Consider the following 23,451-nt stretch of genomic DNA (forward strand, 5'->3'; position numbering starts at 1 on the left):
ATTAAAAAAAAGACAATTTCATGTTTTCAAGTATTTGTATAGTAATGGGAAATGTTTAATATAGTGCAATATAAATGATTGAAGTAAACACCATTTACAAAAAATAATAATAATGCTTAAGACAGCTCAAGGTTATTGCTGTTTATTTATTGCATGTGCCTTTCATGCCACAAACAGAATAGCAGACCCTATTCAAACAACTAATCAAATTTTGCAGGAACCTTTGAAACTTTGTAGCTCAAAGTTCAGTGTCCCAACCCAAATCAAGGTCTGCAAATGTTTTTGCTGTTGTCATTTTTGGGCTGTGGAGCAGAAAAACAAGCATCTAACTTCATTACGCTGTAAGTATTATTATTTTTGTTGGTTGGTTGGTTGGTTTTTGACTGTAAAAAGTAAATGTAAAGCAACATTGCCATTTTAAACAATGTGTATAGTGCAAATATGTACAGGAGTGCATTTATTATGTTATATAATCTAAGATTTTTTGCTAACTTAAGTGTTTTTACGGCAGTTTTTACCAATCACTGTAGCCTAAAAATGAAGCAAGTAACACTAGACAATTAATGCTACCTTTTTAATCTTCAATTTTTTCAATTTTAATGTGTGCAATCTCTCTGTCTATGAATCAACTGGAGTATTTTAGAGTGTAGAATTGCTCATTAAATCTATGCCTTTATACGCATTCACAATCACTAACTGGAAAGTGTAAGAAATAATATGAATTGTTGGTGGTGGGTTATTAGCACACTATTAAGAATGTAACAGCGTGAAAAATAAAAACAACGCGAAAACTAATTAGTAGCTATTAGATGATCTCTTAAGACTAACCCTTAATATCCAATCAGTGAATGACAAACCACATTAATAAAAGAAGATTTTTTTTAACACAATACATCCGTTTTCCATGTCTCGTCTTTTAGCTCTAAGTGTGTTTTAAACCCTTTTGCCTTTGTCCCTCCACACACAAGAGGGTCGGGTGGACTTTGAGCATTCAAAGAATTGTCTGTGCCTCCCAGTCTCCCAACAGGGCCCACCTGAGAGTACAAAAGTCTCAAGCTGAAGTACAAAAAAATCAGTCTCATTTCGGAGTGCTCGTTGACCCAAAAGGAGGGGGCTTCAACGAACCAATCATGGGGGACTCAAAGCTCTGCCTTTTGCTGCTCCTCAGTACATCTGCCTTGACTTGTGAGTAGTTCCTAAATTCTTTCAGTTTAAAAGAGTATTTTTTACAGCGTTAAAAAGGTTGCAATAGATATCAGTGTACTGTAGTCTTTGCAGAATTGTTGAATGAAGGTTAAAAAAAACATGCAACAAGTACAAAAATTGGGAAAACACAAAACATCTGATGGTACTCACCTATGTGTAAATCCTTGCTAGGTTATTATTAGGCTTGGTAGATGGGTTTAAGTTGTAGTGCACTGCGTTTTAGTTGTATTACAGGTGCTAAAGCAAATGATTAATCTTTGTTTTCCAGTTGCACAAGATCGGGATCAACCAACCTGTCTCTGTAAGTTCATTTTGATGTTGACATCAAGTTTGCACAGTAGCAGTAGTTTCCAAAAGATAACTAATAAATGATTTCTCATTACTCTAATCTCATCTCTCCTAGTGGCTCAAAGGTACAAGAGCCTACACAAGTATGAATACCAATATGAAGCTGAATCTCTGAATGCTATCAACGGAGCCTCACATCTCAAGAATGGACACAAGGCTTCCTGCAAGGTATGAGAAACACCTCACGATGATGCTAAATCATCAGTTTTCCCCTTTCCAATCCATGTATTTCAGAAAAAGAAATTTCCCTCCTCTCACAGGTTGAAATTGAAGTGCCTCAGACTTGTAGTTTCATTGTGCGCACTACTGGCTGCAGGCTGAGTGAAGTCGTTGACACGGACACACAGGGTAACCCTGTGTTTGCCAACAGCCCCAGCTCTGATGCCTTTGCTGCTGAAATGGAAAAGTATGTAATTTCTCCATGATAATTTAAACCATTGAAAAAAAAAAGTGGTATATTTGGAGACTGTGCACTGTTTTTTAAAGGTATCCCCTGAGGGTCGTGATTGAGGGTTTGTATGATGTGAAACTGTACCCTGAGGATGGTGAAACAACAACTGTCCTGAACTTTAAGAGGGGTATCATCTCTGCACTGGCTGTTCCTGTGCTGGAAGAAGACAAGAACAAGAATATGGTACAACACTTTAACAACATTAAACCACATTTTATATTTATTAAAAATGGTTTCGTAATCATATATTATACATCTTTATTTAGTTCCTCTAATCTTTACCATATTCGCTGCAGCCTACAATTCACGGCAACTGCAAGACCCACTACACAGTCAATGCTAGAGAAGACATTGCAACTGATGTCAGCCTAAACAGGGATCTGTCCAGATGTGACAAATTTGTCCCAGTGAGAGATCACACCAGCCCCTTGGCTCTTATCACCGGCATGGTAAGGCACCCAAAGACAAGCTGTGAGCTGAAAACTTTAAACACTATGACAAATCAAAAGAGAAACTCTACCTTTGTTCGTTGTACTGTGGTATTAATGTGTCTTAACACACTGGTGGTTAAATTTGAGCTATAATGGAAAGAAAAGCCGAATTGAGTATCTTTTAAAAAAAAAAAATTGTAATGCCTTTACTTTTGCAAAAGATTACACAAAAATGTGCCAACACAAATATCCACAATGCTAACATCCTCATCTATAACTTTTAAGCACTACCCTCTTGCTCAGCTGATCAGAAGCTCCCAAACCTGCAATTACAGGTTTGACAATGAGAAAAAACACATGACCTTTGGGTCCTGCACCGAGAACCACATCCTCATTCCCTTCTCATATAAGTAAGTCAAACCTTGTACTAGACTCTATTGAATGCTCTGCTATGTAAGTACACACAGGGATATGCATTTGTTTTGTTTTTATCCCTGTTTTCTATATTTAAGGAGAGAATATGGAGTTGCCAATGTCGGAAAGCAAGAGCTCACCGTGGTTAAAGTTTCTCCTCACAATGACAGAATCTTTGCTCACGGTAAGCCTTTTCTGTTTAATTTGCTTTGTTTTGATTTGTTATAACCACAATGTAGTGCAGACTCATGATAATCTTTTTGTTTGTCTGCTAAGGTGTCATTGTCAAGGATCTCCACATGGAGGCTGTTGAGGACAAGAGTTTTGTACAGGATAAAGATGCAGTTCTGAATCTCCTGAGAGAACTGGACACTCTGTCTGAGAACGAGGGTGAGAAGAGAGCTCCCCTGTTCCACAAGCTTGTCTCAACGGTCCGTGGAATGAAAACAGAAACCTTGAGCGCGGCACTCCCTGAGGCTCTTGCGGTATCCCGAGTCCTCACCTACCAGGTACTGGCTCAATGTGGAACGCCTGAATGCAGCAGTGCCATCATGAAGATCCTCAGGACCTTTGACACCAACGCTCTTGAGGTTGATGCGACTGTCTTTGCTTTGGGACTCGTGTCCAATCCTTCTGCACTCTTGATCCACGATATGCTCGAGATGGCCAAATACAAACCCAGCAAGCCTGTCATGTATGCTCTGAGCAATGTTGTAAAGAGGTAAGCAAATTAAATCAGACTTTATTCAAGGGAAGATTTATCAATAATATTTTACTAGTTCTTTCTTTGTGAAATACTTTTAGAGGCTAAATATTGTGTTTTTTCTTTTAACAGGTTTTACAAGTCTGAAGGAAGGCAAATTCCTGAGATTCACTCTGTTGCGGAGTTCATGGCTTCCCAGTTGGGTGATTGCTCTGGAGACAAAGACAAAACTTTTATGACACTCAGGGTAAGTATTCTGCCCATAACTTCAAATTAAAATACTGTTACTGTAGAAATAAAGTTAGAGAATTACTTTTATGATAATTATGATTGTTTGAAGCAAAAATATATCAATACATATTGAATCTTGATGATACAATGTTTTTATTAGCTAGGTGGTTGCTAGGCAACAATGATTACAATGTAACATCTGATATTGAACCTTTAGGGTTCTCAGCTGTACCTGTCTGCCTATTTGTTTTCTCAACTCCTGATTGTGTTGGAGGAGTTCGCGACTACAGAAGCAAGCAAACACACACAGACACAGATTTCATGTATTATAGCAAAATAAACAGAAATCAATGATATACATTTAAAGGGTAGATCCTTTGGAGCAACACGCTAAAATTGCCCATTACAAAACAAGATATCATAATCTCACCTGTAGAGCATGTTGAAGCATGCATGAATTTTTATTCTTCTTCATGTGTTGATTATTTGCTTTACTTTTTATCTTAGGTTATTGGAAACATGGCTCCAGCTGTGGTACCTGCTAGTCCAGCACTCAGGACTGCTGTGATCAACTGTGTGAACAAACCAACAGCTTCTCTGGCCGTGCAACAAGCTGCAATTCAAGTGTACAGGCTGACCCCTCTCCCTGAGGAGGTAACCTATTTTTAAAAAAGTTTATTTTAGAAATTCTTGAAAAAGTAGTTCTCAAATAGTTACCTAATCACTTGCAGAAATTGTTTATTTGAAGAATTTCAGTCAAGATTTACCGTGCAACAAAGCACAGATAGAGCACTAGTGAAGAGTTGCAACTCAGTGTAGCATCTGATATCACTGATAACAAAAATGTATTATAAAAATTATCACATAGCAGGAGTATTAAATGAAATTTTTATGAAATTCGACAAAGTTCTGTGCGAACTTACAACATACATGTTTCCCTTGGATAACATTATTAGACAACACTACATACAATTTCATTGCTATGCAGATGACACCCAGCTTTATTTATGGATAAAGCCAGATGACACATGACTTGTAATGTTTTCTCCTGAATTTACCTTTTGACCAGGATATGTCCTTCAGTGTGAATATTAGACAAATATCTCAGACCTCTTTCTGCTTTCATCTGTGCAATATCTCTGTAATTAAAAATATCCTTACTCAGAATGAGTTGGGATACATACACTGTGAGCACTTCTTCACAATTCTACTCATCTCTTTTGTCTTTCTACATCATGGGCATGAATGTCATGTTAATTTTATGAGTTTAATGATTCCTTTAAATGCCAATAAACTACCAAAAGTATATTTGAGGTGCATCTTTCTAAGGGACATTTAATCAAATATTTATTGGGGTGTATTTATACTTGTATGCATATGTTTGATCCTGTGTAGATAATAGAAAATCTGAAATAAATTCAAATTTGTGTCCCCAAATCTTGTTTTTCACCCTGGAAAAAGAACATTTCAAAGAAAGCATTACAAGTCCCAAATTACTGTGACATTCATGCCAATAACGAGTACATGTAAACTTTTAACCAACACTCTACCAATGCAGCATGTCATTAAATTTGGTGTCCTTTCAAGTCAGACCCATATAATTTATTTATTTATTTATTTATTTTTTTACACTAATTTTTTTTTTATGTACTTTGGGCACAGGGCAGAGAGGAGTTTATGCAGGTTCTTCTGGACAGCACTAGTCCCATGCAAAAACGTATTGCTGCATATCTGGTACTTATGAAAAATCCTCAGCTAAGTGAACTTGCCCGGGTGCAGAATGCCTTGCCCAATATACAGGACCAACAAGTCAAGAGCTTTGTCATCTCCCACATTACCAACATTTTGTCCTCATCTGGGTCAGAGACTCAAGCGTAAGTGAGAATTATTGGTAATTAGAAAGTTGTTATTCTAATTCGGTGACAATAACTCGACTATTTTTTTCTACAGGCTGAGACATAAGCTTCAGGATGCCATTCAGGGTAATGAGATTGGGCCCATTATGGACCCCACAAAGTTCTCTCGCAACTATAAGTTTGGATCTTTGGAGGGCAATATGATCTTTGAGGGTACAAGCTACCTGCCTAAGGAGGTCATGCTTGAAATGACTCTCAAGGCATTTGGCTATGACATTGACATGGTGGAGGTAATGATTTTGGGCCATTTACTGCAAATTGAGACACTGTTTTGAAATGTTCGGTTTAACAGAATAAATCTGTCACCTTTGAAGATCGGTATGGAGGGGACAGGATTTGAGCCAACTGTTGAAGCTTTGTTTGGAGAAAATGGATTCTTCCCTGACACTGCCATGCAGACTATGTATTTTGTGTCTGACAACATGCCACAAAGGATCCGCGAGGTCATGCAGAACGTGATCCCTGCTTTCAAGGCGGACCGGATAAATAGACAGGTATTTCAGTTGGACACCTTTCACCACAACCTAGAAAACCCTGTAGCTAGCCTGGCCCCAGCAGTCAGTGCAGGTGAGGGTAGCTTAGCCACCATTCGCCCTCCCCCAGCCGACTGTCCCGAGCAGCCATAGAAAACAGGCTGGCTAGGGGACCACGAGGAGGAAACTTGATCCTAAACAGAAACCTACACACACGTTGAGGAACAAACTGTGGATATTGGTGAATCTGTTTTGAGAAGTGTGATGTTAGAGACACCTGCAGCAATAGTCAGTTATCTTCCTGGGGCCAGAGCAGGCGACATTGAAGGAACCCTGAAACTGCTCTCTAAAGACAAACGTAGACTCAGTAAAATTATAATTTATTGACTCCCAGTTCCATAAATTTGACATCTGGTGTGTAACGTTGCTAACACATGTTGGACTCTAGCTTTCTCTGTTTCCCTCCCCAATCAGATTAGGAGTGACATGTTTAGCTACATGTTGTCCTTAAATTGCCCTCTATCTGAGTGGTGTCCATAAAACAACGTGCGTTTTATAGACAGTTAAGAAACTTTCTGGTGAATACCTGGTCTTGTTAGAAGGGATAGCATCCATCCCGCTTCAGACAAAGCAACTCTGATTTCTAGAAATCTGGCTAAATGTATTAAATCCCCAAAAACATGACTATGCAGAATTTAGACCAGGAAGTAGAATTGCAGTGTACACCAGTCTTGGTCAAGTTACTTGAAAAAAGTAATCAGTAACAAATTACTCATTACTTCCCCCAAAAAGTAATCCCGTTACTTTACTGGTTACTTATTTTCAAAAGTAATTAATTACTTAGTTACTTTTTTAAAACACAATTTACAACCTGAATAGGTGATAAAGCGATAGATCTTTCAGCCCAATTCTACTTTTTCTGCATAATCCATCATACAAAATGTAATCAAATGGAAAAGTCTCTTTTTAAAACTTGTTTTATTAGTTTTAATCTTTTAAAAATTGTAATTATATGCAACATTCTCTGACTGGAAGAAATTTGTTTAACATTTAAACCTATTTTCTGCACATTCCAGCACATAAAATAAAATAAAATATTTTTTTGTGTTTACACTCACTCTTTCAAATAGATGCAAGTAAAACACAACAGAAAATAAATAAAATCAAAGACTAGCGGTCCTGTTGCTCTATTTTCACCTGTAAAGCAGGAGTGGGGTAGGCGGAGGTTTACCCTGGTGCAGGTGTGCCGCTGCAGGCAGTTGAAGAATCCGCAAGTTTCTCTGTGAATTTCCCATTACGTCGTAGCGCACTCAGTGATTGCTTGGAAGTTTAGGGGTTTTTTTCGCAGTAAAAAGAAGTTTTCTTCCCAGGCACAACAGACACTAATGTTTTTGTCACTTTTTGTGGAATCAAACTCAAAATAAGGTCAGTACTTCCACGCTTTAAACGCTGCATGCTCATACTCTCTCCCACACTCGATATATTATCCATTGTTGATCTGCACACAGCTGTTATCACGAACGTCGCACTCGCTTATATCACTGTAATGAGATATTCTCGCAAAAAAAAAAATCACGGTTTTAGTAACGCTGTAACGCAGTAACGCAGTGTGCTTATGGGAAAGTAACAGTAATCTAATTACTTTTTGCAATAGTAATCCCTTACTTTACTCGTTACTTGAAAAAAGTAATGGGATTACAGTAACGCGTTAACGCCCATCTCTGGTCTACACACATATCTGCATCTTCTCTCCTCCTGTTCTCTCCACCCCATCCCTATACCCCTTGATACTGTTGAGCACAGTGTTGTATTAAAAAGATTACAGCATTCTGTAGGAATTAAAGGTACTGTGCCACAGTGGTTTGAATCATATCTATTAGATTCCAATTTGTTTATGTAAATGGGGAGTCTTCTCACACGCTGAGGTAAATTACGGAATTCTACAGGGTTCCATGCTAGGACCAATTCTGTTTACATTACATTGCTCCTCTTAGGTGTAGCATACATTTTCATTACTATGCAGATGATACCCAGCTCTTTCTATCCATTCCCTACTTCTAAACTGATGTAAAACTTAAAAACCTTAGAAAAATGGTCTCTAATAAGATAACTGCATGAATGGCATTGACCTCCAGTGACACTGAGGACTCTTATGGTAATTTCTAACAAGGATATGTCCTTCAGAGTGATGCTGAAACACTAGTTTATACACTTATTTCTTCTTTCCTGGGCCTGGTTTCTTCCGGTTACAAGGGAAGATTTCCTTCCCGCTTTAGCCAAGTGCATGCTCAAAGGGGTTGTTCGATTACTGGAGTTTCTCTATATTAGGGTCTCCACCTTATAATACCTTACAATACACCTTGAGACCACTGCTGCTGTGATTAGGCATTATATAAAAATTGAACTGAATTGAATTGAAGAGCAATCTGTTTTACGTTAGTCAGACTTTAAATTAATTATGAACTCTTTCAGTGGGTAACTTTTTAAATTGTTTGCCTATATTTTGGCCTCCTAGAACCTGATGAAGGAGATCGGACAAAATCTCAACAAACTGGTGAGAGAGCTGAAGACCATGCAGTCTCCAGAGGCAATGGTTTATCTGAGACTTTTGGGAAATGAGCTGGGATATCTGAAGACCAATGAAATGGAGGAGATAGCCTACTCTGCTGCTACGATGGTCAACAACATGTTAAAGATGTTCCCAACTGATGTAAGATAAAGTTAAAGGACATTCACAGTGAGCAATCAATTGCTAATGATTTAAAGATTCTATTATACGTGTGTTTTTATTTTCCACAGTTAATTAGAGCACTAATGGTGAACTCTGACAACACAATCTTTGCCCACTACATCTTCATGGACAATGAGTTCTTCCTGCCTACTGTCACCGGTGTGCCTCTGAGGATTGCACTCTCTGGTACTTTTACACCCGGTATCAAGGGTGGACTGAGGATTGCTCGTGACATGGTAATCCTCCATAAATATATTTAAATGCCACCTGTCATTTTTTTTCACCACATCATCACAGGTGTTAACCTTTCTCCTGTTTCCACACAGAGTGAAGTGACCTTCATGCCCTCTGCTGGTATTGAGTTTGCAACTCAGATTGGCTCTCACATCCCTGAATATGTCAACTCTGGATTAGAAATGCACACCAACATTTTCCATGAGAGTGGCCTGAATGCCAAGATCACCTTTGGTCGTGATAATATTAAGCTGACCATCCCTGCTCCAACAAGTCCAACAAAGCTCATCAAAATTACGTAAGCGAGAGCTAGACCTTTTATATATTATGTAACTTTTCTCCAATATGAATGCAGAGAAAACAGCTGATTAAATCTTATCTTGAATTATAAACTGGCCAATGTTTGTCAAAGTAAAATAAACAAAGCTTTGTTTATATGTATCTTTGATTAAATTCATTTAGGACAGAATTATATTTTTCCTTTGCTACAATTCCTACTTAGAAACAACCTTGTGGCTGTGACGGGATCAGAGGTGAAGACCATCCCTCCTATGGTGAGGGACAAGGTTGATGTTAGTGAGTGTAGTCCTGCCTTTGTGGGAATGAAATACTGCACTGCTCTGCAATACATTGACGCTTCCTCTCAGGAGACAGTGCCCTACTTCCCCCTCACTGGAGACAGCAAGTTTGTAAAATATTCTTAACCAACAGAAAATAACTGTGTCTTAAATGTAATTATTTCATAAATAAATACTGTCCATTTAACCTAACAGATATGTTGTGGAGCTGCACCCAACTGGTGAAGTTTCCGAGTACACAGCCACTATTGCCTATGAACTCCTCAGTGAGGGAGACAATGACCGGCAGAAAGTTGATTCCTTGAAGTTTATTCTAAAAGCTGACGGTAATGTACAATATTTGATTTTTTTTTTCCTTTTGATTTGTTTACAGTTAAATCATAATTTTTTGGACAAAGACAACATTTTTATAAATTTGTCTTCTTACACCACCACAGTGGATTTTAAATTTGAATGCTTTAATTCAAAGGGTTTTAACAAGTTTTGCATTAACTGCACAAACTACCATAACTGTAATCATCCACTTGCACTGTGAAGACCTGTACAATCAGTGGCAACCCTGCAAACCTGTCCCATAACATTGCCTCCAATAGGTTTTACATATTATGTGGCATGCTTTGGAGCTTTTTCTTTCCTTCCCATACTTTTCTCTTTCCATCATTCTGTTGTCCAACAAATTATGGATGTAACTGTAACTTTAGTCATTCAATTGGTCAACAACAGGTGCAGAGCCTACAGAAGCCACAGCAGTCATGAAATATAACAGAAGGAGGCATGTCATCAGTGCCGACATCCAGATCCCCGACTACGATGTGGAGGCTGGAGTTAGGCTGGGTGTTGTGGATGGAAACACAAAGGGCAGAGGAACTCACGCCATCTTTCTCAATTTTTTAAACAAAAATGTTCTTCAGCTCTCCCTGGTTGGTCGTGCCAAGTAAGAAAGCAACTACAGATCACACACACATATTTTTTTTTAATCTCACTGCTATCATTAACAGCAAGATGTATATGTTCTTTCAGTCTGAAGGCTATGAAGGAAGGTATGCTCCAAGTCCAACTTGTGGTCCCATCAATCAGTGCTGATGCTACTGTCACAGCTACAATGAAACGTGATGAAGAAGTGGAACTGGAGCTTGAGAGTGAAATCAAGGTCATGGATGCCAACTCTCAACAGAAAATCAATATCAAATATGGTAAATTGCTTTTTCAGTTACAGTGTTCTAAATGTCCCATCACAAGTTATTTAACAGTTGCATATTGTTGCTTTTTTGTATCAAGGTATGAAAAATGACATCCTCCTATCTGTAGAAATATCTGTCACTTCATCATAGTTAATAATTGCAGCCTAAAAAATGGTTTTACTGACCATTTAAAGGCAACTATGATCAAGACAGAGTGACCCATTTCTAATAGCTATATGCAGGTTATGATATGATCTTTAAAATAAACAATCTGAATTTGATTTTTCTCATAAAGTTGTTCTGGATTTTATTCAGTGCTCTCTTCTTTATCATTTTAGATGCCACAAAAATTGAGGTTGAGGTCAAGTCGGGTGTGAACGCCAAGACCACCATGTTGCCTAAAGGCGACTTGATTAAAAATTATGGCAATGATCTTCTTGACATGCAAGTGGCACAAACTGACATGAAAGTTCGTCATATCTTCAAGAAGTTTGTGGAGGTACATACATATTTGCTCAATTATACAAGTGTTTTTCTTAAAAAAAAACATGAACTCAAAAACATAGTACTTTATTAATCCTAGAGGAAATTTTGTAACAGTGCATATAATAATGGTTATCTGTTTTTAGGCAGCAAACAATTACATGGAAAAGTATGGTGCTGATTTCCCTTACATTCAGAACTTCAGATTGCCTGAAATGCCAGAGATTTCCCTACCAGAGACACTATTCCTGAATACGTAAGTGTGTTAAACCTCATGGTAAATATTAAAACTGTCTAATTTTTCTCCCTAAACAACCAGATATTTACTTTTATCTTTTTAATAGTGAGGCAACGGCCATCTATTACATAAACAATAATCGCTTCACAATTGCTATCCCTGTGCCACTTGGAGGAAAGTCAACAGAAGAGCTTAACTTCCCACCAGCTTTGACCACACCAGGCCTGTCTCTACAGCAGTATGGACTGGAAATCCCCTCTATGGAGATTTCCATCCCAGAGTTTGTTGTTCCTGAGAGCATCACGCTATCTATTCCCTTGTTTGGTAGAGCTGAGGTTTCAACAGTGATGAAAAGCAACTTATATGACACAGAGGCCTCTGTGGCTTTCGGCGTAGACCAAGATGAATCACAAAGCTACTCAGCCAAGTTTGTCATCAAAGGAACCTCCCCAATTGACATTCTTTCAATAAAGCTTGAAGGTACTTCACACTGAAGATCACTGATAAATTTAAAGTTGCTAATGTGTAGTTCAAATGAAGTGCTGTTTTTTGTGTTGGAATAGTTTTCAAGAGATTCTTGATGTATATATGGATATTGTATACAAGCAAATGGATCTTTTCTGGTAAAGTAGTCACCATAGGGATTCTGAAGTTATTAGTCAGCAATTAAGCATTTTTTTTGTTTTTTGTCCTTGTGTGTGTTTTTTTAATCTAGGCTCTGGAAAAGTCGCCACTACCGATTCCATCAAAGCCCAATTTGAAAGTTCTTTGGCCCACAAATTCGTTGAAGCCAGGATTAGCATTGTTGAAGATGCAATCATCTCTGATGCAATTAATTTGAAAACAAACACCAAGATAGAAGCCAGAAGTCCACTTGGTTTCAGTGTTGTCACAGAGCACACTGGTATGGCTGGAATAAACCATGAGGAAATGTCTGTTGACAACAAATTTCAGGTGGCATTTGAAGCTGGACCCATTTATGGCAAGACTCTCTCAATCCAGTCCTTAACCATCTTCCCATTCAGGCCAGAAGTAAAGTTTGATTCTAATTTTCAGGTAGATTCCACACTTGTTAAGGCCCTGAATGTAATTACAGGAACCTATATTAATGGGGAAGTCTCAGTTGCGTCTAAAACCAGTGCCTTTGATGTCATCACTCACAATGCTGAGCTTTCTATCAGAGATAGCAGAGTGAAACTGATATGTGCTGCAAATGCCCTTGCTCTTGGCATGAAGATGCAAAATCAGATAGAAGCCTCTGCTGGTGCTGGTGAAGTCATCTTGAGGATGGAAACAAACACAGACTACTCTGAAAATCATGTTTACTCTTTGCTGACCGCCTCTCTTGATGTCAATGGTCTGGCTATAAATAGTGATGCCAATGTGAAGCTTCTTGAAAATGAGGCTACTCATAAGGTCATTCTGAGAATGAATAAAGATGGTTTCACCACAAAAGGAACAACTACTCTCCATAGCCCGCTGTCCATGGAAAACACCTTTGATGCCGAGGTTGATGCTACAAGAGCTACTCTAGCCATTACCAACAGGGCTGCGATGTATGAAATCAAGGTTGACAACACCAACAATTTTACCTTAACTCTCTCCGGCCTTAACTTCAACTCAAAGGCTGAAGCCTCTGCAAGGGATTATGCCTCTTACACTCATGATATCACCTTCGACCTGAACCCCCACAGTGTTTCTTCAAATGTTAACAACAATCTAAATCTCCTGAGTGCTAACTTTATTAATCAGGCACAGCTGCAGGTAGGGCTTGGCAAGATGGATCTGAGTGGAGTTTTGAAAGCCAACAATGGTGAAGAAGAGCTCAAGCACACCTATCAGATCAGTTATGGTGACATGAGTGCTAATGCAAAGTGCAGCACGACTGGAAAATTCCTTGGAACTCACATGAACCACAACACTGAAGTTGAAGTTGTCGGCCTTGTTGCCATGATTACCAATGATGTCCGCTTTCACTCACAACCGGTGCGCTTAAGCCACACTGTGCGTTGCAATATTGCTCCTTTTGATTTCAACTTGGATGCCATATTGAATGCTGAAGGAGATATGGCCATTTATGGAAGAGAGAGTGCCCAGATCTACAATAAGTTTCTCTTTAGAGCTCAGCCCATGGCTCTTGCCAGCTCAAATGAAGGCAGGGCATCCGTAACCCATCAACTGAATAATGGGTTTTCCCTTGAGACCACATTTGACAACAAGATGATTACTACTTTGTCACTCCAAGAGCAAAGGACTATTTTTAAATTCAAGTCTAAAATGAATGAGCACACCTTTGATCAGAACATAGATGTTTATAACACTGCTGAGACAACTGGAATTGAGGTTTCTAGTACAATCCTTACAAACATTATTAACACAGCTTCCACAGACAACCAGGAGTTCACGGTCTCTGGCTTACTCAAATATGACAAGAACACAGATAGTCACATAATTCAGATTCCAAATCTGTTTGCCCTCCTGGAACACATCAAGGGATTTCTTTTGAATGTTGTAGATGAACTGCAGCACTACATCAACAATGATAATATAAGGGCTAAAGTTGAGGCTCTCCCACAACATATAAGTGACCTACTTACTGAATTGAATATAGAAGACAAGATAATTCAACTGAAAGAGCTTTTCAGTCATTTAATTCAGAAATATACTATCTCCATGAATGATGTGGAAACATTTTTGAGGAACCTAAATGTTACTATTAAGAAACTACTAGCTAATCTCTCTGTTTACATCCAGAACTTTGTTGATGCGGTGAATGAAACTATTTTTAGTGGCAATTTCCCTGAAACCACCATTCAAGCAATCCAGGAATGGCTGAATAACCTTAATGAGGAATATGATATCGAGCCCATTATTGAATATGCAACTGAAACCATAGGAGAAATCATTCAAGTCTTTGACTTGGAAAGACTAAAGGGCAGCAGCTTTGCATTCCTACATGATATTGCTGGCAAGGATGAAATCAAAGCCAAACTACAGTCAATCCTCAGAGGTATAAAAGAAACATTGGAGATTTTTGTTGCTGAGCTAAAGAGCTTCACGTCATCCTTAAAAGCTCATATCGAGTTATTAACGAGCTACATTCCCACGGAAATTGTCAGCCACATAACAGATTTTATTCAGAAAATTATTCAGGACTTTGATATTGTAAATAAGCTTAACACAATAACTTCCAAATTAAGTGAACTGATTGCAAAGCTTGAAGCTGAAAAAAATTTTCAAGCAATCTTAGATAAAGCTGTGGAGGTCGTGAAAAACATCAAGATTGACGAAACCATCACTAATCTCGCTACTGTCATAACAAACTTTTATCGTTTTTTAATGGATTGCCATGAGTTTACTATCCACTACTGGAAAAGAAATGAAGTAAAAGAAATAATTCAGGAAATTAACATGTTTATTGAAATGATTGTGGAAGAGCTTCAATCGTTTGATTATAAAAACTTCCAGGAGTTTGTTAATCTGTCTGCACAGATCATGAATGAGATTATTAGAAAACATGAAATTCTTCTTGGGGCAATAAGAGATTTTGTCAATACGGTGTTATTGTCTGTTCGAGACCTTTCAGAACACTTAAGAGAAATCAAAGTAGCTGAAGTTTTTAAAACTCTAATGGATATCTTCGATGAAGTTGTGTTTAATACTCTTAAGAGAGTTGCCCAACTTGTCAAAGACAAAATTACAAGCCTTGATATTCCAACTCAGCTTGACATCCCCGAGTTCACTATCTTTGGGTTACACATTGTTAAAGCCACCACAATCTCCACTGATGACATCAAGCAGAGAATTATTGAACTTATTGATTTAATTGTAAATTTTAAGATTAGCATGTTTGACATGGATGCTTTCTTTGGAGATTTGACGATGAACTACTTTCCTTCCATCCCTGAGGTAACCCTCCCAGAGATCACTCTTTCTCAGATCTCATTCCCCAAAATTCCACAAGTCCCTACAGAAAAACTTGCCAAGTTTCTTCAAGTCCCTGAAATAAGCTTTCCAACCATTCCAACTGAAATTGTAGTCCCATCTTTTGGTAAACTCTTTGGTGAACTCAAACTTCAGACTCCCATCTACACAATGGAGACATCTGCTGAGTTTAAGAACGCAACTGAGAATGCAATGACGCCTCAATTCAAGGGATTTTTCACTTCCATTGGAAACTCTCCAAATTTTGAAATTCTCAATTACAAACTAGATTCCACTGCTCGCATTGCAATCCCAAAAATGAGACGCGTTGTCTTTGGAGAGACAGTAAAGTTCAGGCACAATTTTCTTGGAGTTGAACATCAGGCATCTGTGACTCTCTATGGCCTATCAGCTCAGGCCCAAGCAAAGACTGGAATTAAGGTCACTACTAGACCTTACACTTCTACCTTTGTAAACACAGCCTTTATTGCTAGGGAAGGGGGAATGACTGCTTCTCTTGATACAACATACACACATTTAGTGGACATTCAATATGACAAGAATGTCATTCTCAGTAATGAGGTAGCTCTAAAACAGAAATCACTTGTTCGCCAAGATGGCTACACACTTACTCTAACAGCTGACAATACAGGAACGTTTAATGGTGATGACAGCCACAACAGCAAGTTAGAGTTGTCATTTTCTCCCAGCATTGTCACCATATCTTTCAGTGGTGACACAGACTGTTCCATGTTAAAGATGAAACAACATATTAGTGCTGAAGTTAGCACATTTTCCTACTTCAAGTTTAATGTTCGCAATGAAGCAGAAGCACCAATTATTAAGAACAGTCTTCTTGTTGCATCTGGATATGCAAACCTTCATGACATGAAGGTTGAGTTGAAAGCAAACAAAGACACAGAACTCTATGGTGCAGTCACTGGTAGACTTTCCAATGCAATAAGCGTTATAGCTCACCCTGGTGAGTTTTTCTTTGACTTTCAAAACAAAGGAAATGTTAAGGTCAACAGTTTTGAATTTTCGACTGCTAAAATAGAACTACAGAATGATTACTTGGCCCACATCAGTCCTGACAGTCAAAAGATGAATACAGTCATTCTGACTCGTTTTAACCAGTACAAAATCTTGTACAACTTCACTCTTGAAAATAATGTAAATGAAGTTGGAATCTTCGCTGCCATGGAAAGTGAGACCAGTCTTGACTTTCTGAAATACCCCATCAGTATTCCTGAGATTGATCTGCCTTTTGTTGACTTTCATACTCCTGCCATCAATGATCTGAACTTGTATGATCAGGCTGGATTGGACAACATTTTGACTACCACTGACCAGTCTCTGGATGTGAATACTAAGATTGTTTACCAGAAAAGCAAGGCAGCCCCGCTTGCTGATATGATGGGCTTGATCCAAATTCCCTATGTGGGCAATCTAATAACAGAACTCTCTGTCAAGTCTGCCATTATTAATCTGATTGCTAATGCCAGAATGTATACAGAAGATGATCTTGTGTTCCGTCTTGAAGCTACCACAACCTCTATGTTTGAGGACCTTCAAGTCAAACTTGCTGGCACTACTAGTCTTACCACCAAGAGGGGATTCAAGATGGCTAACTCCCTGTCCCTAGAAAACACTCGTATTGCAGGAACTCATGACAGCACCATCACTCTGAGCGCTGATACTTATGATACTGAAGTCTCTGTGGCAACAGTTGCAAATATTGCCCTGCCAATACTAGACATGCAAGCAAACCAAAAACTGGATGCAGACACAAAAACCAAAGCAAATGCTATTTCCACCTTGAGGATAAGTGGTAATTTGAATATTCCTGTGATCAAAACTGTTGGAAAGGCTGAGGCAGACCACAGTCTGAAGCTTGAAGGAACCTCTGATTATATTTCCATGGAGTCCTCTACTAGAGCAAACATGGATGGCACAGTCTATGAAGACTACTTTCTTTATGGAATGCTAGATAACGAAGCTAATGTGTTCCTGAATAAAGACGCCCTGCGCTCAACTTCTAAAGTTATTAGTGATACCAAGTTTAACCATGGTACAACCAAAGTCATTGATATGGATGTAAATGAGAATCTTTCCATTGAAGCCTCCATGAGCCATTTGTATGCAGTGCTGACGTATACTGGCAACAATGAGGCAAACCTGTTCAACTTCAATACCAAAGGGATTCATATTGCCCAAGCCAAAATGGATTTTGCACCAGCCTCCTTGACTGTTGATATTAACATTGACGTGTCTCAGCCAACCAACATGGGTGACTTTGCTCTCTCTGAGAAGACTGTTGTTGAAGTAACAGCTACCAAGCAGCACATCTTTACTAATTCTACGCTTGTCAGCCCACTGTACACTACAAGCATGGCAGCTGAAGTAGAAAGCCGTGCTCCTGTCATCAGAGCAGTTGCCAAGTCCTCTGCAACCTCTGCTTTTGTGATCTTGGAATACAACATGGATGGTGAGTTGATTAAAATTCCCTAAAAACTTCTGTCTTTATCTTTTTTTAAGCACTGTTGAGCACTAAATTTGATGCAATTTCTTTATATAGCTTCTTCTACTGTAAACTTTGAGAATGAAGCTTTCAACATGATTAGCCAAATCACACTGACACATGCTGACCTGACTGTGAATGCCAACCATGCCATTATGCAAGCTATGAGGTAATAATCAATATGTTTGTTTTAAAATGTGTTATTTTAGGAAAATGCACAAAGCTATAATTCATGCTTTACTGTATATTTTCATATGTAAATTGCATATTTTTATATCTTTTGCATGTAACAACAGATGAGGAGCAATTGTGATTTCAATATTTCCTTTTGTTCCAGTGTTCAACAACATGCACTGAACGTGAACTTCACCAGTCATACTTTCACTGATGTGAACCTTCAATATGCTACACACAGCAATGGTATCAGTGCCTCAGTATCTTCTCCAGCCACTGGCCTTCTGGGCCTTCAGTTCAGTCGTGCGGTCCCATCCCAGATGAGTGCAAAAGTCTATGGCCGTTACCCTGTAAGTATTGTTAGCAAGATCATTTTAATACAATGGACACTAAGGAAGAAAGGCACTAGATCAAATGGCTAGACAGAGAGATGTGCGCAGATCACATGTGTGTGAATGAGAAGGAGACAAGTGGAAGGGTTAAGAAAAACAAGGTGTAGATGGGTAATAGATAGACCGTAGATGTCAAGATTTTTAGGGGCAACGCAGGTTGTGTGGTTTACATACAAAGTTAGAGACAGGATTGAGATGGTACAGAGGAGGGATAGTCGATATATTGAACAAAAGTTGTTAAAGATGCAGTTGCCAGAGACTAGGCCCTCAGAAGAGGTTTATAAATGTATTAAAGGAAGACATGGAGAGGGCTGGTGACACAGAAGAGGATCCCAAGGATAGTATGGTATGAAGGCAGATGAGCCACTGTGGCGAACCCTAAAAGGAGCAGCTGAAGAAGGAGAAGAAAAAGAAGAATGTCAGTACAACGATAAATTAAGATTTTGGTTACTAAATGTTACTTTCTTTTGTTTTCTTTTTTCTTTTTTCTAGTCTGCCCCAGAGGTTGATGTTGACATCTTGGTCATCAGATCTACTCCCAAGGATAACGACAAGATGAATCTACAGATTGTTTACAACATGGAGACACCCACAGCAATACTCTCTCAGATCAAGATGAGACTTCCTTCCATAATTTCAACATTCAAAGACTTTACTGACAAGTATCAGTTCACAGGGTACATGGAGATGTTAAAGGACTCTGTCATTAACCACATCAATGAAGTCTATAATGCTGCAACCAATTATGATGTTCAAATGAGCCAGCTGTCAATTTTCTTCAGGAACATAATTGTACAATACCAGAAAACTCTCCAGGTCTTCCTAAATGCTGTCATTAAGGTTTTAAGGGAGACCAGGTTCAAAGTGCCTGGGTCAGATGAGACGACCACTCTCCCTGAGGTCTTAAAGAAGCTATCTAGCAGCATTGCTGCTATGCTAGAAGTAACCATTCAGATTATCTATGAAAAAATGGAGGCCACCTATAACTTTTTTGTTGAAAGGTTGAGCAATGTGAAAATGCAGATGCCGGTTGGTGATGCAGTCACTGGAGGGCAGATCATAGATCAAGTCAAAAAAGTTTCCAAGAAAATCTTTGAGGAAATGGTGAATTTTGTAAAAAACATGGAGAGTCTTGACACAATGCTAGTGAAAATAGGTGAGACCCTGGAGGCTATTGTTGAGAAATTGCAGGAATTTGTAGACTCTCTCAAGTCAGATTATTTAGATGAAATGTTTGGCAATATCAATCATCTCTATCGTAACTTTGTCACGGTCCTAAAGAACATAGTTGACCAGATCTCTGCTATGGAGTTCAACATGGTGTGCAAGTACATTATAAATGTGTTCATGTATGTAGTATATGAGTTCAATAATATGGTTCAGGGGGTTCTGCAGCAAGCTTCTGAGGAAGTTCAAGCCCACGTGACAGTCAGAGATGGAAAGCTTGAGATTGACCTTCCATTTCACTTTCAACAGTAAAGCATCAAAGAGTGAAGCCTAAGTACATAGGAAACACTACCATCCATTCAGAGCACATTCTTGGAAAGAATACGGATAAATAGCTTTTCAATATTTATAACAATAAGTTCAGCAGATACACCGGCTACACCATTAATGAAGATGGATTATTTTGTAGAAACACATGTAGAACATGTAAAATGTTGTTCAAACTCACCTTCCAGCATAGACTGAGAAGCATTAATAAAATCCATTAATGCAGTCTGTAAATGTTGGATTTATTGCTTTGTGATTTTTTTTATTTACATCCAAACTTAATTAATTAGGAAAACTGTCAAACTACACAAAAATAATTGTCTATGTTAAACTGTATCTTACAAGAGTGATCATCAGAACTGTCCGATAATGTCACTGTAGTTTGAATAAATATTCATATCTTTTAATTTCTTCAGATGCAACATTAGCTTCAGATATGGAGATCAGGACAAAGCTTTACATGAATTTCTAAAGCTGAGGTGTTAATTCATTTAAAAAATGGGCACATTGGAAACTGGGACTGTTGTAGAGGGCTGCAGGAAAAAGATTAACTCAGTTCTGCTCAATATTAATTTTATCTCTTCATAAACTGGTAAGAGTAGATTGACAGTTAAGCAATGAGAATATGAAATGAAAGGTAAGAATAAGAACATTTTATCAGTGTTTAATCAGCATTTCCAATAACAACTAGGAACAAAATGTGCAAGCTATAGCAAAATTTCAAAGACTTTAATTTTATCTATTGCTATTTTACTTGTAGTTTAACTACTTCATCTTCAGTTTTTCCAGAAAGTTTTTCTTTCTCCATGTTCTCAATGTTCTGGACTTGAATAATCCAGTGGAAATTTTATTTATATAGCACTAGTTCACAACCACAGTCACCTCAGTGCACTTTTTAGTGTAAAGTAAGGACCCTACAACAGAGGTCCCCAATCCCAGTCCACGAGGGCCGGTGTCCCTGCAGGTTTTAGATGTGTCCTTGATCCATCGCAGCTGATTTAAATGGATAAATTACCATCTCAACATGTCTTGTTCTCCAGAGGCCTGGTAATGAACTAATCATGTGATTCAGGTGTGTTGACCCAGGGTGAGATCTAAAACCTGCAGGGACACCGGCCCTCGTGGACTGGGATTGGGGACCCCTGCCCTACAATATTAGAAAGAAACCCCAAATAATTACATAACCCCCTTTGAGCAAGTACAGTGGCGAAAGTGTGGATGAATACTCCCTTTTAACACAAGAACCCTTCAGCAGAAACCGGCCAGGGTTATAACATCTGGAGTAAGTCTCTGGTTAGATACGATGTTCCTGAGATTTGTTTGGCGAATAACCTCAGTTTTATCTTTTATCTGAAGGGCGACCGTGGCTCAGGGGGTTGGGAAGCGTATCTGTAACCGGAAGGTCGCCGGTTCGATCCCTGGGCTCTCTGTCCTGGTCGTTGTGTCCTTGGGCAAGACACTTTACCCTACTTGCCTACTGGTGCTGGCCAGAGGGGCCGATGGCGCGAAATGGCAGCCTCGCTTCTGTCAGGCTGCCCCAGGGCAGCTGTGGCTACAACCGTAGCTTGCCTCCACCAGTGTATGAATGTGAGAGTGAATGAATAGTGGCATTGTAAAGCGCTTTGGGTGCCTTGAAAAGCGCTATATAAATCCAATCCATTATTATTATTATCTTAAATTAGAAGCAGGAGGTGAGACGTAATCCAGGTCTTTATGTGATTAGACTTTAAACTCTGAGGATGCAACAACTAAAACAGTTGTTTTTTTTACTTTTCCAATCATGGTGGAGAAGACAAAGAATAAGGTTTTCAAATGAATTCAAACTATTTCTAGGTCTTTAATTACCTGATAGCCTCTAGTGAAGAATTTCTGCCACTCCTCTTCATCGTGCGCTTTGAGTATTCTCAGATTTGGAAATGTAAAAAAACACAGTGGAAAGTTGATTATCACTGAGAGGGGGTCTGTTTCTGGATTTGTTAAACTTCATTATTTCATGCATTTATTACTTCTGGGCTCAACACCTCTAATCCGGGTTTTTCTAAATGTTTTTTTAAAAGCCCTCAATTGATCAAGAATACTGTAGTGAGAGTAAAAAGAGACTAGAAAGGGACTAGACGGAGAGACCATATTTATCCCATATCAGCTTCTTGTCACTGGCTACCTGTTAAATCCAGAATTTGATTTAAACTTCTTGGCGATAGTCAGAAATAAAAGCTCCCTTTTAACAGGAAGAAACATGCAGCAGAGCCAACTTCAGGGAGTGTTCAATGCAGCCACTATATGTGATTTCTTGTCTGAAAATACCGGCTAACTGTTTGCTAAGCAGTAGTGAAAATGTGAAAATGGAATGTAAAGTGCAAACAGAGAAATCTCTGGATGTAAAGAGACATGTTGATAACTCTAATGGCAACCAATTTCACCTCGCAATGCCCTGCAACCATTGAGGCAATACAGGAAACCTAGAAACTTGTAGTTGCTAACAGGTTTCTAGATGCACCCTTATTATTTATGCACCCTTCAACTATGTTATAAGTTTCAATGTTGCAGACTATGTCCACCAAAGAGCCACAACTTCCCAGTTGGCAGCAGATGTTTAAAACACCTCAAAGACAATTACCAGCTGATCCAAGCAGGTCCAGGAGAGAGTGTCAGTATATCAGTCAATATACCAATTTTTAAATTGCTAAATATCTGTGTTTGGTATCAGTTTTCAAAATCCTATATGAAGCATATATAATACATGGCCCTATAATTATCTTAATATTTCAGCTTTTTGGTTTTCATGCTAATAATGCAGAAATGCTTGCACATGGGAATATTTTATATCTTTTTTTCTATATTCCGTAGTATGTGATAGATTTTGTCCTACCGCAGGGGTGGGCACCTCCAGACCTCAAGGGCCGGTGTTCTGCAGGTTTTAGATCTCACCCTGGGTCAACACACCTGTATCACATGATTAGTTCATTACCAAGCCTCTGGAGAACTTCAGGACACATTGAGGAGGTAATTTAACCATTTGAATCAGCTGTGATGGATCAAGGACACATCTAAAACCTGCAGGACACCGGCCCTCGAGGCCTGGAGTTGCCCACCCCTGTGGTTACCGATTATATATACTGCAATATTCCATTACTCAAAGTTTAGATTCAGCTACAGATGAGGACAGAATTATCCACCCCTCCCCCCATTCTTTTTGCTGGATAACAATCTGCAGTCAATTGTTCTAGTTTTTAACAAATCTCGCACACGTCTCCAGAGCAGTCCGAGCCCTTTCTTCTTTGGCGAATATCTAAGCTACTCCAGATTTGATGGTATTCTGACATGAACT

The 23,451-nt window shown here is 38.7% G+C and overlaps 1 protein-coding gene across 1 annotated transcript; it reads left to right on the top strand.

Annotated features, from left to right (window-relative positions):
• Positions 1-240: 240 nt before the first annotated feature.
• apobb.1 (apolipoprotein Bb, tandem duplicate 1) lies at positions 241-20,357 on the top strand. The gene is made up of 29 exons (XM_004568751.6): positions 241-341; positions 1,017-1,185; positions 1,475-1,507; positions 1,610-1,722; positions 1,815-1,960; positions 2,041-2,188; positions 2,302-2,454; positions 2,722-2,846; positions 2,949-3,034; positions 3,127-3,571; positions 3,686-3,800; positions 4,292-4,438; positions 5,447-5,658; positions 5,735-5,930; positions 6,015-6,194; positions 8,689-8,883; positions 8,973-9,140; positions 9,231-9,436; positions 9,641-9,823; positions 9,912-10,042; positions 10,440-10,650; positions 10,737-10,909; positions 11,236-11,396; positions 11,527-11,636; positions 11,725-12,098; positions 12,334-18,030; positions 18,121-18,232; positions 18,401-18,587; positions 19,122-20,357. Exons 2-29 carry the CDS (start codon positions 1,131-1,133, stop codon positions 20,106-20,108), a joined length of 11,049 nt encoding a protein of 3,682 aa, XP_004568808.3. The 5' UTR covers positions 241-341; positions 1,017-1,130; the 3' UTR covers positions 20,109-20,357.
• The last annotated feature ends 3,094 nt before the right edge of the window (positions 20,358-23,451 follow it).

This window comes from Maylandia zebra, linkage group LG15 (genome assembly GCF_041146795.1).
Source record: "Maylandia zebra isolate NMK-2024a linkage group LG15, Mzebra_GT3a, whole genome shotgun sequence".
Classification (NCBI taxonomy): Eukaryota; Metazoa; Chordata; class Actinopteri; order Cichliformes; family Cichlidae; genus Maylandia; species Maylandia zebra.